The sequence below is a fragment of the Ochotona curzoniae genome, unplaced genomic scaffold (genome assembly GCF_017591425.1).
Source record: "Ochotona curzoniae isolate NIBS_2020 unplaced genomic scaffold, NIBS_Ocur_1.0 contig_1221, whole genome shotgun sequence".
NCBI classification, from domain to species: Eukaryota; Metazoa; Chordata; class Mammalia; order Lagomorpha; family Ochotonidae; genus Ochotona; species Ochotona curzoniae.
The window spans coordinates 321,050-337,734 of NW_024464993.1; the positions used below are offsets into that span (position 1 = coordinate 321,050).

The 16,685-nt window shown below is 55.9% G+C and overlaps 2 protein-coding genes across 5 annotated transcripts; both read right to left on the reverse strand.

The window, feature by feature from the left end:
* Positions 1–1,722: 1,722 nt before the first annotated feature.
* PPP1R18 (protein phosphatase 1 regulatory subunit 18) lies at positions 1,723–11,006 on the reverse strand. The gene is made up of 4 exons (XM_040996822.1): positions 10,913–11,006; positions 8,294–9,904; positions 3,465–3,657; positions 1,723–2,494 (listed from the first exon to the last, which is right to left on the reverse strand). Exons 2-4 carry the CDS (start codon positions 9,875–9,877, stop codon positions 2,475–2,477), a joined length of 1,797 nt encoding a protein of 598 aa, XP_040852756.1. The 5' UTR covers positions 9,878–9,904; positions 10,913–11,006; the 3' UTR covers positions 1,723–2,474.
* Positions 11,007–11,803: 797 nt separating this feature from the next.
* Positions 11,804–14,261, reverse strand: NRM (nurim). 4 transcript variants are annotated; one of them, XM_040996839.1, is made up of 4 exons: positions 14,100–14,261; positions 13,658–13,854; positions 12,904–13,080; positions 11,804–12,597 (listed from the first exon to the last, which is right to left on the reverse strand). In XM_040996839.1, exons 1-4 carry the CDS (start codon positions 14,230–14,232, stop codon positions 12,316–12,318), a joined length of 789 nt encoding a protein of 262 aa, XP_040852773.1. In that variant the 5' UTR covers positions 14,233–14,261; the 3' UTR covers positions 11,804–12,315. The 4 variants fall into 4 exon arrangements, with proteins under 4 accessions (XP_040852773.1, XP_040852766.1, XP_040852783.1 ...); XM_040996832.1 differs by having other exon boundaries at positions 12,904–13,098; XM_040996849.1 differs by lacking the exon at positions 12,904–13,080.
* Between the last annotated feature and the right edge of the window lie 2,424 nt (positions 14,262–16,685).

The following is a 16,685-nucleotide window of genomic DNA, read 5'->3' on the forward strand; positions in this document are numbered from 1 at the left end:
TGCCCGAGTTTGTCTCAGCTCTACTGCAGATTCTCACTCCTACCCTGAGATGTACCGAGTATGGTAGCGGTCGATGAGTCCCTGCCACCCAAGTTATTGCAAACACTTTGGGAATGAACAAGTGGATGAAAGATCTCTTTCTCAGATAAAATAAAAAGTTCAAAATACTGATTTAAAAAACACATAATGAGTACAGAGATGTTCTTTGTAGAAGATTCTTTGAAATGGCAAAATCTCCTAATAACAAACTATAGTTGAGCAGCACAAACTAAAATCCTGGCACAGCACAATGACCTAGTGGCTAAAGTCCTTGCCTTGAATGCCCTGGGATCCCATATGAGCACCAATTCTAGTCCCAGAAGCTACACTTCCCATCCAGCTCCCTGTTTGTGGCCTGGGAAAGCAGTCAAAGCCTTGGGACCTGCACCCACATGGGAGACCTGGAGGAAGTTCCTGGCTCCTGGCTTCAAATCAGCACTGCACTGGCCATTGTGGTCACTTGGGGAGTAAGCCATTGAACAGAAGCTCTTCCTCTCTGTCTCTTCTTCTCTCTGTATATCTGACTTTGTAATAAAAATAAGAATAAATCCTTTAAAAAAAATCCATTGCCTTTCAGAAGAAAACCTTTTCCATCACACTTCTGTAAAAACCAAATCCTTCAAAGACCGATGTATTGACTTAACTGGCTAATTCTCCAGCTCCAAGTGCTGGGATTCCATATGGGCTCTGGTTAGTATGCTCGCCGCTCCACTTCTCATCCAGCTCCCTGCTTCTTGCCAGGGAGAGTAGCCTAAAATGGCCCAGTGCCTTGGGACCCTCATCCATGTGGGAGAACCGAAGAGAAGCTCCTGGCTGCTGGCTTAGGATTGGCTTGACTCTGATCACTGCACCCATTTGAAATGGGAGTGAGCCAGTGGATGGAATATTTTTCTGTCTCTCCTCTCTTGTAAGTCTGATTTTCCCATAAAAATAAATAAATCTTTAAAAAGTGGCCAGGTGCAATGGCTAAATCCTCACCTTGCAAGTGCTAGGATCCCATATGGGCGCTGATCCATGTCCTGGCTGCTCCACTCCCCATCCAGCTCCCTGCTTGTGGCCTGGGAAAGCAGTAGAGAACGGCCCAAAGCCTTGGGAAACTGCACACACATGGGAAACTCAGAAGTTCCTGGCTCCTGGCTTCTGATTGGCTCAGCTCTAGCCCTGTGACTATTTGGACAGTGAACCTGCAGGTGGAAGATCTTTCTGTCTCTCTGTAAATGTGATGATCTGTCTTTCCAATAAACATAAATCTTTAAGAAAAAAAAATCTTTAAAAAAACAAGAAAGAGAGAACCCCCCCCAAAAAATCTAAATCCTGCAGTGATTTCAGGAGACTATCCCTGGTTCCAAGTCCTGCAGCAAGTGGATTTGCCACATGGACTGCTCACATTGCCTCAGACTTCCCAGTACTGAAAATGTTCAATCCAGTGTCCCCTGCTTTGTTCACAGTTCTATTGCTCTACTCATTCAGCGACTGGTGCCATGGGTGGGGGTATTGTGGTGAGCCTTCCCAGTGCCTGCACTCCAGCGTACACTTTACCTGCCCTTCCCGGTCTTCGCTTCATCCTGTGGCAAACAGCTTCGCAGAGCCCCTTGCCCACAGTAGCACTGAGTTTGTGGTTCATCCCCCACCATTATCCTCCCCTTCAGCCTCCCCCACCATGTAAAGAAGCAGCAGGCAAGGTGGAGAGAACTCCAGTTTATTATGGAAAGTTAAAAACCGCCAGGTAAAATAAAGAGCAGTGGGAGCAGAGGTTAGGCGCCTCTGTAGTCACCCCACTCAGCTGTGACCCACCAGAGGGAACAGAGTGAGGCCACTCGCATGGGATCCACAGCTAAGATTCCCAGCTTCCCCTCTAGGGAAAACTGAGACACATAATACTGAGCAAGAGTGGAGGAAGCAGCATCCCCCTGTCATTCCCAGTGAAGTGACAGAGGGGACAGGCAAGAGGATGCCACATGGACACAGTAAGTGGGCGTGGCTTGTAAACCCAGGACTTTGGCAGGTGGGGCTGGTGAGATTTGTAAACCAGGCTGGGGGTCAAGAGAGGAGGTGGGAGCTGTAAACACAGTGGGGGAGGGCAGATTGGCGTGCCAGTAGGGAGAAGGGGTCGGGACCTCCCAGGGAGGTGAGTGCGTAAACCCTGAGTCTCCAGGGAGGGGGTACCCTGCCACGGAGATGGTGTGGAGTGCTTCATCTCCATCTTGCAGGATGCACTGGGTGGTGGAGCCATGCCCCGCCCCAACACACATTGCAGCCCATGGCTTAGGGTGGAAATGGAGCAGTTGCCTCGACCCCCAGACACAGGATGCAGGAAGACACTGGCTGCTCTTCCCTGCCAGGCATGATCTCAGGATCTGTAGGCTCCAAATCTTCTGGGCTCCAGGATCTTCAGGCGCAGGAAGGAGGGAGGAAAGTCCCTGTGTTGGAAGGGGTCACCGCCGGCAGGACTCATCTGTGGTACAGAGGGCAGTGATGAGAAAGTGAAAGCTTCTGTTCCCTTCTTTCCTTGAGCTGAAGGGCAACTGGGCTCTGGAAAGCCCCATAATATTTTCCAGGTCTTGGGTGCCTGTTACCAGCAGTAATAGCAGTCATCATGGATCCAGTTAAGAGTCTTTCTTTCTTATTTATTAGGTGTCTGTGCTGTGTAGTAACATGTGAAGCCATTATCTATAGCTCCAGCTACAAAGCACCAGTTTGAGGATCAGCTGTCAACTTCCAATCCAGCTACCTACTAATGTGCCTGAGAAAGCAGCAGAAGATAGCTCAAGTGCCTGAGTCCCTGCACCCATATGTGGATCCTGGAAAAAGCTCAGAGCTCCTAGCTTCGGCCTGACCCAACTCCAGCCTTTGCAGGCACTTGGGGAGTAAACCAGCGCATGGAAGATCTGTCTCCTCTCTCTGTAACTCTCCCTTTCAAATTAATACATCTTTTGAATAATAAAAAATACTTATTTATGTATTTGAGAGGGAAAAAAGGGCAAGAGACAGAGATTCAACCCTCATGCTTTATCTTTACTATGACAGAGTGACATAGAGACAAAGAGGCAGAGAGAGATCTTCCACCAGTGAACTGGGCTGAAGGCAGCAGCTCCAACGCAGCGTCCTACATGCTGCCTGCTGCCTCCCAGATGCATTACAGAAAGCTGGATAGGAAGTAGAGGAGTTGGGCCTACAATCAAGGATTCCCAGGAACTTAGCCTGTCAATGCCCATGACAACCAGCCTGAGCATTCAGGAAGGGCCCTAGTGGTAGCTGGAGTCTCAGCTTGCTCATCACTACTCAGAACCTGGGGTTCCCCAGCTGTGTAACCAGCAGGCTGGCCCAGTCAAGCCTCAACATGTAAATTCCCAGGTCCCCTGCTGGTTCATGGTGCCTGTTCCAAATCCAGGGGGCACGCTCGGGCTGGAGGAACGTCCACTTACCCACAATCAGGGCCTTGGTACGGAGTCCAGGCTGCAGTAGCAGCAGCTCCTCCTCATCCTCTTCATCATCCACAGGGGCTGCAGTGGGAGCACTGGGGGCCTCGGGCTCCGGGCCCAGCTCCTCCAGTACCGAACTCTCAGAGGGGTATTGATAGGTGGTCTCCAGGGCTGTCTCGCTGAAGGAGATCTTGAGCTGAGCGGAAAAGGCAGCGGGGTCAACACGGGTAAACACACAGGGGTCAGGAGGAGGGGGGAGCGAGCACTTCCCTGCCCTCTCCATGCCATCATCCAGTTGTCTTGTTCTTGCTGAGGCGCCCCCTTCCATCCTATGTCAGACACAGCATTTTTTGGCCTGGGCTTAGGTAAGGAGCCTGAGAGACAGAGGGAATCCTGTAGGACCAAAGCCCCTGTTCTTTGGCTATAGAGTCAGAAGGGGTAAAATGAAATTGAAATAGAGGAAGTCAGGGTTCCCCTGGGAGCAGTCTGGGAGGCTTCCTGTGGGAGGTGAGATTTGAGCTGGCCAGGCAGAAACAGTCAGCTGAGGCGAAGTCCACCACTGGCTCCCACACACTCAGCCTCTTGCTGCCCACCTGGGATACCCAGATCCCCTGCCCACAGACCTCTTCATTCCTGTCACTCATCTCCTGTGGCTGGAACAGCCACAACTAAAAGGGTGAGTACCTGTGGGAGGAATTGGAGGCCAAGAGGAACCCAGAGAAATTTCCCCAGCACACGGGGAGTCCCTAAAAGGTGCAGCTTGGGAGGCAAGCAAGGCAGAGAGGAAGCTCCACAGAAACACTGCGTGGGGAAGCAGAGAAGGTGTCAGGAGGGGGGCAGAAAATTCTTCATAAACACACCATCCCAAGAGCAGGCGAGCCCCAGCTGCTCTCACTGACCTGCTAAGAAGCTCATGGGGTGAGGGTGTAGGGCGGATTAACTCTGGGAGCCAGAGGGATTAGGGGGACAAACAAGAGGATGCCATGTGAACTGCTCAGAAGAGTCCAGATGCTGTGCTCAGCCTTGACTGGTGTCTGTCTGCGAAGCCCCAGGGCTGTGCTCAGCATAGGAAAAGCCGGGCTGGCGGCTGAGCAGGTGGCTGCTGAGGTCTGCCTGCAGCATGCTAACACCAGGTCCCCCAGAGCAGCTGGAGCTCAGGGGCTGCATGGAGAGCTTGTTCCTTGGCTTGAGATCCTGCAGACCATATGCAACAAAGGGTCAGAGCAGAAACAGCATGCTGCCCCATCCTCACCTCTCTACAATCCCCCTACTCCATCACACCAGTCAGATGTCCTCCAAGCCCATCCGGGTGGTTCATACTGACTATGCCCCTGCCTGCTGCACTCTCCCGCAACACAATGCCACCAATCTCTGTCTCCGGGTCAACCTGTGTGGAAGTTCCCTATTCACTTCTGTCCTTCCTGACCCTCAAACATCACATGCCTCTGTCCTACATATTGTTTGCCCCCAAACCACCCTACTACAGGGCATACATACTGTCGTTTCTAGGGACCCATGAGGAATGGGTTCCAGGACTCTTGATGCTAGAGGGTGCTCAAGTCCCTTAGATATGATATAGTATCAAATGGCACACAACACCAGCACACATCCTTCTATAAGGTACTTAGAACCTGATACCATGAAAACAGTACGTACTATCTGGGGAATAACGATAGATAATAAGTGTGGGACCCAGGGGAATGGATCAATAGGCTAATCCCCACTCCCTTTCAAGCACCAAGGTCCCACATGGGTATCAGTTCAACTGCTCCATTTCCCATCCAGCTCCCTTCTTGCAGCCTGCAAAATCAGAGAGGATATTCCAAAGCCTTGGGACACTGCACCCATGTGGGAGACCCTGAAGACGCTCCTAGCTTCAGATCGGCTCAGTTCTGACTGTTGCAGCCACTTGGGGATAAACCAGTGGATGGAAGATCTTTGTCTCTGCTTCTCTCTGTATATATGCCTTTTCAATAAAAATAAAATCTTATTTTTTAAAAAGATTAAAAAGTGGGCCTGGCGCAGTGGTTAAGGTCCTCGCCTTGCATGCCCGGGATCCCATATGGGCGCCGGTTCTATCCCGGCAGCTCCACTTCCCATCCAGCTCCCTGTTTGTGGCCTGGGAAAGCAGTAGAGGACGATCCAAAGCTTTGGGACCCTGCACCCGCGTGGGAGACCCGGAAGAGGCTTCTGGCTTCGGATCGGCATAGCATCGGCCGTTGCGCTCACTTGGGGAGTGAATCATCGGACGGAAGATCTTCCTCTCTGTCTCTCCTCTCTGTATATCTGCCTTTCCAATAAAAAAATAATAAAAATAAATCTTTAAAAAAAAGATTAATAAGTGTGTACATGTCCAGCATAATGCAATTCTTTTTTCCAATACTGTCATCTATTTTCTCTAGGTGGAAGCCAGGGATGTGGACTCCATGCACACTGAGGCACGCTGAGGGCTGACGGTGCTTTACTACACTGGCGCCTGCTGTGGACAGAAGTTAGGGATGGCTTATGTCCCCTCAGACAGGGTCACAGGCTGGGGGACAAGCTGGAGACATGTGATTGACCCCTAACTGTGCTGTTGCATATAGCGACAATAGCCTCCCTGCACACAGCTCAGCTCCTAGAATGGGGTTCCTGGTATCATTCCTGGCAGTTTTACCCACATTTCTGGGAACCCATTTCCGTTTTCTTTGCAGAGCCTCTTTTGGGAAAACAATCTCTGGTGTTCATTCCCCATTTTGAAAAATGACTGATTTGACTCCCTTTCCGTCGGCATTTTTCTCGGCCACCCATTTTGCCTCTCTCCACTACTCCCTCCCCCCTTCACTTCTGACTGGGTGGCTCAGGAATGCACAGCAGGCCTGGGACTGGGGGGGCAGGCAGGGGTGACTCATGGCTCCTCTCAGCATCTGCTATATAAGGTCACCAGGGGGCCGGCAAAGGGTGGGGCCTGGGAGGGGGTGGGGAATGAGGAAGGCACCAGCCACAGCCCAACTGCTGGGCTCCCCTGGCAGGCCTGGCATCTCTCTGTGGTGGCTTAGAGACATTTGATGGAATTAGCCTACAAATGCGAGTTATTTAGGGAAGGCAGGGTGGGGTAGGGTTGGGTGGCAGGATCCTCCTATTCCTGAGCCGAGGGGTTGGGACAGAGCTGGGCCAGGGTACACCCAACCCCGATGAGCAGGTGCCAAGGGAAGACAGAGCCGAGAGGGCCTGAGGCTCGGCCCAGGGTACTCAGAGCCGCCTTTCCCCACCCCCACCCCAGTGCAGCAGCTTCCTTATTCTCTCACCACATCCTGAGCACAGTTCTGGCAGGTCCATGGCCCAGCTCTCCCCACTCTCCCCACCAGCCTTCCGGCCCCCACCCCAGGCTTCCTGTTTGGGCGGTCTGCTTCCGGCTCCCCTGGTCTCTGACCTAGGTACGGTCACCAGTCTGGCCCTGCCCTGTTTTCAGTTCCCGGCTCTCTTGGGGATGATCCCTGGGCTGCAAGACCCCCAAGACCCCCAAGACTTCAGGTCTCCCTCCACTGGTTCCTCCCCAAAGGCATGAGGCAACCTTAGTAGCAAGTGACTTTTCTCCACACTGCACTCTATTGAATTTCTCAAGATGCATGTGATCCCCAAGCTTAACCTTGGTCTTTGGGCCCCCCCTATGGTTTCCTACTGACAATGGGGGGGTCCAAACAACCGCTCTGAGGACATGATGTGTGGGAAGATGGGAAAATTGGGCTTCCCAGGCTCTGGGAGACGTATTGGGCAGAGGACTTGGGCAGGAGAGAGAGGTCAAGTGTGAGACCTCTCCCCAGAGATTTTCAAGCTCAGGGAAGGAGCTGGGCCACAGCCAGGGGGGGACAAGTCAGCTTGGCCACTGCCACTTTTCTGCATGTCCTTGCTCTAGTCCAACCTCTGACCCTCCACCAGCCTTGGCCTCCACTGCTGCCCCTGACCCCACCCTGCCCATGTCCTCAAGTTCACTTCTCTTTCTACCCCTGATGGGGGCAGGGAGGAAGGGAGGGAGCCAGGGTGGTAGAAGAGAGGGGAAAACCTACTGCTGAGCCAGTTCTGGGGAGGGAAGGGAAGCTTGGGAAGGAAGGCCAGGGGAGCAGCAGGCAGGGGCATTTTGGAAGAGGAGAAGGCTTTTCTTGTCTAGAGAGAAGGGAGTACTGTCTGGAGCAGTGGCCCAGCTGGGGGTGTGTAACCCCAAGGTCACCCACTTCCAATGGCCCCTGTGTTACTTCTTGGCTGTGGGGCAGCCTTGGGGTTCAAAAGCCTTCTCTCTGCTCTTTGGTCGGCCCTGGTCCATCTCCTCAGCCCCCTCCATCCCAGGATGTCTGGGCCAGGCTCTGTTCCCCCTGGGAACTCCTTCAGGGCTGTCAGACCTTCATCCCAGCCTTTCCCCCTAAGAGTCAAATCCCCCTTGCCCTCTGCCTTTTCCACCCTCTGAACGCTGCCAAAGCTGTCAGCCTGGGGACCTTTCGCCCCTTTGGACTTCAAGGATGCCTCCCACCAGATGGGCTGGGGGGTGAGGGGAGCATGGGCTCTGGGAAAAAGAAGCCAAGAAAAGACGGGAAGTCAGAGCCCGAGGGAAGGGAGAAGGAGCAGCCTGGGCACACCCTCAAAGAGACACACCCAGAGCCGGGCAGCAGGCTGCTGGGCAGGTCCCTGGGGCTGAGAAATGAATGGAAAAGGAGGGAAGGGTGTGTGCCTGTGCACCAGGAGGAAGGGTGGTGGCAGGAACCACTGAGGAAAGAATAGAGGAAGCACAGCGCACAAGAGTATAAAATAGACAAGACTGGGCTGACAAGCAAGGGCTGACAAGTGGGCTGCTCCCCTACCTGTTTGTGGTGTCTTTCCGGGGACCCCTTGGCAAGGCAGCTGCGGCTGAGACGGAGGTAGCCCCCTAGCACCAAGATCTCCTCAGCAGTAGGGTACCGCTTCTTCCCGGCCCCAGGGGCTGCAGCCTCCGCGGTGACTGGGGCAGCTGGAGCAGCCGGGGCGGCAGCAGCAGGTGGCTGGGACCTCCGGGGGTTGACGGTGAAGGTGTGTCCACTGCGGCGGGGGGCCCCCACCCCCGGCCCTGGCTTCACCCCATAGAACAGCCGGCTCATGAGGGGGTCCCCAGGAGGCTGGGGAGCAGCTGGGGCTGGGGGTGGGGGAGACAGAGGGGTTGCTGCTGGGGGCCTCAGTCCCACTGCTTCCTCTTCCTGCAGCCTAGGGCCTGCTGTCCCAGCATCCCCTGGTGGAAGGGGGGCGGGCGCAGAGCAGAGGTTCTGCAGGGCTCTCCCGGGCCTGCCCTGAGCCCCCGCCTCCTCATCCTCTGCCTCTGCTTCTCCAGCCCCTACCCCGCCAGCAGGGCCCAGGTGCTTCGCCACAGACTCCATCGTCGCTTCTAATTTCGGACTCTGGGTCTCTATGTCTCTGAGGGTCCGTTCTCGAGCCTTCCCAGAGTTTAGGGTCCATTTGCACCCTTCTGGGGGCCTCAAACCCCTCTCACCATCCTCCACCAGGCTGGGCCTCCATTCTGCTGCCTCCACTGCCCTGACCGGGACTGGTGACAAGGCTGTGGGCTCTTCTGGGGTGGTTCCTGCCACTGGCCGTTCTTCTCTCCCAGCTGGGTCTGTGCAGCCTCTCTTTTCCTCTCCTGAACTCGGTCTCCATTCTGGTGCATCCAGTGGGCCCACACTCAGCTCCTGAGGCTCTCCCGCGTCCAGCTTCCGTGTAGAGGATTCTGCTAGGTTGTTGGCCTCCCCTGGGCTCAGTCTGTTTTCCACCACCTCCTTCCTCCCGGGGCTTGGCTCCTGAGCCTCAGTCAGTCTCAGGCTCCGCTCTTGAGTCTCTCCGGGACTCAGCCTCCACTTCTGCACCTCTGGTAGCCGGGAGTTCCTGTCTCCCGCATCTCCAGGGCTTTGCCTCAAGTCCTGAGGCTCCAAAGTCCTAGAACTTGACTCCTGGACCACGCCTGTCCCCAGCCTCTTCTCCCTGGCCTCCCAGGGATTTGGCCTGTCTTCTCGGGACTCTCTTCCCTTGGGGCTCTGATCCCGCATTTCCCCAGGGTTGGGTCTCCGCTCACGGGCCTCCAGAGAACCAGGCTTTCTGTCCAAAAGCATTTCTTCATTCCGCTGCTGCTGCTGTTGCCGTTCCTGCCGGATAAATCGGTTCTGGTGTACTGGCCCGATGGCTTCCAGAAGGACAGCAGGCTCATCTGGGTCTGGAGGGCCAGCCTCTGCAGTCCCAGGCACCGGGCTAGGCTCCCCAGGGGACAGGCCAAGCTTGGCCCGACGACGCTCCAGGATTCCTCGCTTCCAGGCCGGCATCTGGGACAGACGTTCCCGCTCAGCCTTCTCCCGGCCACGCACCACTGCCTCTTCCTGCCGGCGTCGGGCTAGCAGCTGCAGCTTCCAGTCTGGGATGGTGGCCATGGTCCTCTGAAGTGAGGGCAGAGTGTGCTGGGAGCAGAGAACAGGAAGAAGTGGCTCCAGGGAGGCCCTGGGGTGAGGCAGGGCTGGGGGTCAGCGGAAGTGGAGGACGGGTGTGGGATGCAGGACAGAGGAGCCAAGGTTGGGGACAGAAGGAAAGGCGAGAGTGTGGATGGAGGAAGCCCAGCAGGCAAAGGCAGAAGCCAGGTCAGGTTCAGAGTGGGAGAGCGATGTGAGAGGAAAAGTAGGATCTGGGATTCAGGGCAGAGACAGCAGCCAACTGGAGCAGCACCGGGTCCAGGGGTGTTCACGGCGGTACCGGCAGTGAGGTGAGGTGGAGAGTGGTGGGTGGAGAGACAAGCTGGCACGAGGAGAGTGAGGGCAAAAGGGACCCGGGTTCAAGCGGGGATGTCTATAGGACAGCCGAGGGAGGTGAGAATGGGAAGGAAGGGCAAGGATTCCAGGCTGAGACGCGGCGCGGGACCCGAGGGGATGTTGGGGAGGCTAGGAGGGGTAGAGAACGCAGAGGCCAAGGGGAACGGGACTTGGGGGCAGCAGGGGAAGGGAGCAGCGGGGTGCGACTCAGCGCGGGCCGCACAAGTCCTGGTTCCAGGACCAGCCCCGCGCGGGCCACGCCTTTCGGCCCCAGTAACCCCCCCACCCCTGGCACTCCGCCCCCGAGGCGGGTCAGGGGAAATACCCCTCCCCGGGGACTTTTGGAACCCGGGTGTCGTGCTGCCAACACGTTCCCAGAACCCGGTCCCATCCACCCCTCTCCGAGCCGTCCCTACTGCTACCTTCCCCCACGGCCGGTGCCCCGGGTACCCCGCGCGTTCAGGGCCGGCTCCACGCCTCTGCTCCTTGCTGCCGCTCTTACGGGGGTCCCCGGACAGAGCCGGCCATCCCCTCCCGCGCTGCCCGCACCGACATCATCAGGGTACAAAGACGTAAGAGCCTCAAGGTCCCAGCCCGGAGCGACAGCGGGGTCGGGAGCGCAGACACCCCCTGCCCCAAGTCCCAGCCCTTGGGTTAACTCACGCGCCGCGGGGACCCCGGGGGCGGGGTGCCGAGGAGCCTGGCGTCCGGAGAGGAAGAGGAGGAGAAAGAGATCCAGGGAGATCCGGAGGCTTGGGGGGGGGGGGGGGGAAGGAGAGGGGAAAGGAGGAGGAGGAGGGAAAGAGGGAGCAAGAGGAGGAGGGACGAAGACGGGGAGCCGGGGGCCGGCCGGGGGCGGCGACCGCTTTGTCTAAGGACAATGAGGAGAGGGAAGGGGGCGCGGGGCGGAGCCCGAGGAGGGGGCGGAGCCTCTCCCCTCGCACCCGCGTGGACTTGGACTCCCCTCTCCTTCTGGCACCCTCTTAGCCCTTCGCTCCCTGTCTCCAGGGATTCTCTCCGGCCTGCTGCCCCACAGCCCTGAAGATCCCTCAGTTTCCAGACGCCCCTCCGCCCCCGACTCGCGTCGACCCAGGGCGGCGGCCAGTGACTCAGGCCCCTCGAGGGACTTTGGGAGGAAGCTGCAGCTGCTCCGAGCCGAGCCCGCCCTTCCCATCTCTCGCCGCTCCGCCCCACGCTTTGGCCTTCCCGGGCCAGCCTTTGTTGCTGCGGGTCGAGGGCGGTCGCGGTGGGGGCGGCTGTGGGGACCAGGGGGAGGGCGGGAAACAGGCTCTCAGAGGCTCAGGGCTTCGGCAGCTTCTCCCTCCTTCCAGGGTTGTCACCCCGACCCTTGTTAGCTCACCTTGTCTCCCTGGGGTCCCCTGGGCTGTAGCGGGGAAAAACTGGGAGGATTGGGAGGAAGCCGGACAAGCCAGCTTCAGGGATAGAGGGTCGGGCCCGCGGGGAGTGGCCGCAGCACAGCAGTCACCAGAGGGCGTGGTGGCCATCCAGTTTCTGACTCCCTCTTCGTGCACTGGACAGACTGCATATATAGCAAAAACGAGCTGAATTTTATTTTCATGCAGTGTACTCGTTTCCAGAATCATCCATCACCTGAGTTAAGTATGGGAGGATCCCCACTCCAAGCTAGATTGTGGGATGAAGCTCCTGGGAGTGAAAGGGGATAGAGAGGCAAGGACTGGGATCTGAAAGGGCAGCCACTTGCAGATCCTGGTCTAGCTCCTGGGAGTGGAGCTGCTGGGGAGTGATCCCAGCATTCCTTTCTTCTGTGAGCAGACTGCCAGGAGGGGCGGTCATGTTGGACACTGTGAGTGAGCACATGAGTTCTAAGCCCCATTTTGCTAGTTGGTGAGCATTGGCTCTTGTGGAGTCCAGTGGCTGAAATTCAGACCATAGGGCCCAGGGAATGAAGTCCCCAACAGTGTGAAGGGACAACCATCCCCCTTGGTCCATGGCCCCAGGCCTGTGCACCAAAGCAGCCAGAGCCAGAAGTTTACAATTTCAAAGGGGTACAGGGAGTGTGTGGCTTGGAACCCGGCTTGGCTCTCTCACTCTGCCCCCTCCTCCTGTGGCCTAGAGAGCAGGTGGAGTTTTCTTTGCAGCTGGGACCGTAGGTAGAGGAGGTCTTGCTGGTCAAGCCCGTGTGCTAGACCCAGGTAGAGGGTCAGCAGGAGAGCCAGGAGGAGACGGTCTGTGCCTAGGGTGGGTACCCCCCACAGCACTGTCAGCAACTCCACACACACTGGATGGCGCAAATGGGAGAAGAGTCGCAGAGCCCGGGGGGACTTCAAGGCCAGAGGCTCGCCAAGCCCCAGCACATGGTAGTACACCTAGGAGATGGAGAATAACAGAAACATGGTGAGACCCGTCCTCCAACTCTACCACCTCTTCCAGACACTGCCTTCAAGGCCAGGAATCCCTCCTTTCCCGGACATGGGCCCCGATCCTGATCTCTGATCTGTGTACCCTGTCCGGCCTAGAAGACCCACAGCTTCCTTTAAGGGAAGACAAAGAAGGGGAGGGGCAGCAGAAAGCCAGGGGGAGGTAGAAAAGCATTGGCAGGGCAGGGGGAGGAGGGAGGGAAAGAGGAGTCCCAGGAAGGTGTAGGGTCTCAGGCAAGGGTCTCGTGATCTCACCTGCTTGAGGCCCATGAGCTCCGCGTAGTCAAAGACGAGAAGGATGCTGAAGATGAGGAGCCAGGAGATGACATGCAGCACGAAGCAGAGGAGGGGCACCCAGGTGGCCCACGGCTCCACGCGAGCCTCCCATAGCACAGGGCCTCTGGGTACAGGCTCCCAGTACCGCATAACCACCTGAGTGAGGATGAGTGGCTGGGTCTCCCAACAGCCCCCCTTGCCCGCCCTGAAAGACCCATGCCCCAAGGCTGGCACCACAGCCTGCAGCTCTCCCCTGCTTCTCTCATGGCATCATCAACAACTGTTCATCCTGTGGAGGGTGCTGGGCTGGGTTCCAAGGTTGTGTGGATAATTCCTATCTAACTGAGGTCTTCTGAAAGGGAAGGGGATGAACTGAGAGGTGCCAGATACAGCCCAGACCAGAGAAGTTAGAGGACTGACAACTTCTGGCAAGCCTCTTCTTGAAGTCCAGGAAACGGGTGTTGCCATTTCTGAATGCCACTGATGGGTTAAGGAGGGATGCCAACATGAACAAAGTTGCAAAGGTGAAAATGCGCACACTGTGCTGGGTAAGGGCAGTGCACCCTTCTTGATACAAAGTAGGGCATGTGCTGCGGAGGAATACACTGTGAGATGGAGTCCTGACTATCCCAGCTTGTCATTCTCCCTAACCTACATTTTGCCCCTCCCATACAGAAAGACCCCTTGCAGAGACTCCATCTCTCCCCAGGGACTCAGCTGCCAGAGCTCATACCTGCAAAGCCAGAGCCGTACAGGCCACATACAGTGACCTCTGCAGGACCCCAAAGTACCGGGTAGTCCACGCCTTCACTCTCTCAGCAGCCATGAGGCTGTGTTGTCCAACAAATAGCAGCAGAAGTCCCAGGTCCCAGGCCAGGGAGCCAAGGATGCTGGGGTCCTGCAGAGCAGCCAGCCATCCTTGACGCACGTCTAGAAGGAGTGGCAGGAACAGGGACAAAAGATCAAGAAGACGACAGACACGGCTTCCCCGACGTTCCTACTTCGGTGCTGGGGTCCCTCTGCCCCGCAGCCTCACCATCGGGGCCGGGGTTCCCTCTCTTGCAGTTACTTCCCCGTCATTTGTCTCCCAGCCCCGCCCCCGCGCCCTCTGCTCCAGCTCCACCTCCGTCCCCCCGCCCTCGCCGCCAGCTCCTCCTCGACCCTCTCCGGCTCACCCGGACCACCAGGGTCCGCGACGCCTCCGAGGAGTGGCCGAAGGGAGGTGAAGCGCACGAACTCCACTCCGGTGCCAAAGGCCAGGACGAACGAGGCGAGGGCTGCAGGGACCAGCAGCAGGGCAGGGGCCATGGCGAGGAGCGAAGAGGCAGGGAAAGAGGCGGGTTTGGGATTCCCGCGGCCGCTGGCCCCGCCTCGGCCCCGCCTTGCTCCCGGGGAGCCGCCCCGGAGGGCGGGGTTCCCGCACGCCGACGCCCGGCTCCGCGCGCAGCGTTCTGCTGCCCCGCCAGGCTGCGGGAACCGCCACCGAAGTGCGTGTCTCGAGCCTGCGGGACTGGGCGTCACAAAAGGAAAGCTTAGAATCTCTAGAGGTGTCCCGGCAGCGGGGCTGCGGGCGCTGGCGTGGACCGAACCCCAGGCTCGGCTCGTTTGGCCATCTCAAGTGAAGACAGTGGCTGCTCTTGCGGGAACGGAAGGGGGAACTGTGAGCCCCTTTTTAACTGCAGCCCGGACGGAAAACAACCAGCCGGTGGGTAATGGCCTCAGTGGGGTCTCCTCTAACAATGGAGAATGAGTAGGCTAGGCGCCCCCCTGTGATGCTAGGGTAGATATTTTTAAAAAGTGTTTTCAGAAGAATATGTGTTCCACAACTTGATGTAAAGTTGAGTTGTTGCGTCTTCACTTGCTAAAAGGACAAAGAACTCTAATATGGAAAGATTTTTTAAAAAGGTTTATTTTTATTGGAATGTCAGACTTACAGAGAGGAGAGACAGAAAGTAAGATCTCTGTTCACTGATTGACTCCCCCAATGGCGGAAGCTGAGCCTATCCGTAAGCCAGGAGCCAGGAGCGTCCACTGTGTCTCCCACGCAGTTGCAGAATCCTAAGGCTTTGGACCATCATCCACTGCTTTCTCAGGCCACAAGCAGGGAGCCGAATGGGAAGTGGAGCAGCCAGGGTACAAATCAGCACCCATATGAGATCCCGGCACATACAAGGCGAGGATTTAGCAATTTAGCCGCAGCTATGGGCCCACTGTATTTATTTCACAGAGCTCCTTTGGGCTGGCTCACCCTCCTAGTACACCAGGGCCCCCTTCTTAAACCAAAAGCTGAAAACCCAATCCATCTCTCTGATATGGGTGATAAGAATCCAATCACTTCAACTATCAGTGGCCTCCCTCCGAGGGCCTTGTTAGTAGGAAGGTGACACAGAGGGCTGGAGGAGGGCTGCAGGTTCCCCGGTGTGGGACTTGGACATCCTTTTATTGAGCCATTGTGATGGGTCCCTGTCGATTTATTTTAGTTCTACTTAGCAGTGATTTTATTCAAGCTTGTAACTGTCAGCTTTCTATGAATTAACTCTAGTCTGATTCTATATATTAGCCAGAAACTTTAATGTATTTCCTACAGACCTGCTTATAATGAACTTTAGTTTAACATTGCTATCTAAAAACCAAAGTAAAAATTATGTTCTGTCAAAATTAAAAATCATTGTGACCAGTTGAAGAGCAGTAGGTTAAGCAGCTGCCTGTGATGCTGACATCTACTGGTGAGTGTTGGTTTGAGTCCTGGCTGCTCCTCTTCTGATCCAACTTCCCACTAATGTACCTGGGAAAGCAACAGAAGTTGGCTTAAGTGCTTGGGTCCCTGCCACACATGTAAGTAGACCTAGTTGGAGTTCCAGGCTCCTGGCTTCAGCCTGCCCCAGCTTTGGCTGCTTGTAGCATTTGGAAATTGTAGTGGATGAAAAATCTCTTTCTGGGTCTGGCATAAGGGCATAGCAGGTAAAGCTGCTATCCATGGTGCTAACATTCCCTAAGGGCATCAGCATCCCACAGGCTTTGCAGTCCTCCTCCTCCCAGGCCTTTCCTGCTCCCACACTCTGAGTCAACACTGCTGTGAACCACAGTACCAGACACCTCATGTCTTCCTGTGTCACTCTCCTCCCTACTTCCTGCTTAACTGTCCTGAATGTAAATTTTTTTTAAGATTTATTTATTTTTATTGGAAAGTCTGATATACAGAGGGGAAGAGAGACAGAGAAGAAAATCATCTGTCTGCTGATTCATTCCCCAAGTGGTTGCAATAGCCGGAGCTGAGCCAATCCAAAGCCAGGAGCCCAGAGCCTCCTCTGGGTCTCTAACATGGGTGCAGGATTCTAAGGCTTTAGACTGTCTTCTACTGCTTTCCCATTCCACAAGCAGGGAGCTGGATGGGAAGTGGGGCTGCCAGGATTTGAACCAGTGCCCATATGGGATCCTAGCATGTACAAGATGAGGATTTTAGCTGCTAGGCTACTGCACGAGGCCCAGGATCAGTTTTTATGAAGGAAGCCCTCCCTACATAAAAAGTCTGTCACCTTCAGTTCAAAGGTAGTTACAGCAAAGCCAGAACCTGCAACTCCCTCCAGGTCTCCCATGTGGGTACAGGGGCTCGAGCACTTGGACCGTCTACTGGTTTCCCAGGTACATTAACAGGGAGTTATATGGGAAGTGGAGCAGCCCGAAGCCCACAAATGGGATGATGTTTGTATTATGGGTAATAACCCACTGCATTACAATACCATTTCCTACCTTTTATAATT

Bases quoted from the DNA above. Each gene is read 5' to 3' on its own strand.
- PPP1R18 (XM_040996822.1), bottom strand. From the start codon at position 9,877: ATGGCCACCATCCCAGACTGGAAGCTGCAGCTGCTAGCCCGACGCCGG. The intron at 3,658-8,293 runs GTAGGGGAGCAG...TTTTCCGCTCAG, and splicing joins CGGAAAGACACCACAAACAG to CTCAAGATCTCCTTCAGCGA. The intron at 2,495-3,464 runs GTAAGTGGACGT...TCTGTACCACAG, and splicing joins TACCAAGGCCCTGATTGTGG to ATGAGTCCTGCCGGCGGTGA.
- NRM (XM_040996832.1), bottom strand. From the start codon at position 14,232: ATGGCCCCTGCCCTGCTGCTGGTCCCTGCAGCCCTCGCCTCGTTCGTC. The intron at 13,855-14,099 runs GTGAGCCGGAGA...CACTCCTTCTAG, and splicing joins CGCGGACCCTGGTGGTCCGG to ACGTGCGTCAAGGATGGCTG. The intron at 12,598-12,903 runs GTGAGATCACGA...TCCATCTCCTAG, and splicing joins AGCTCATGGGCCTCAAGCAG to GTGTACTACCATGTGCTGGG.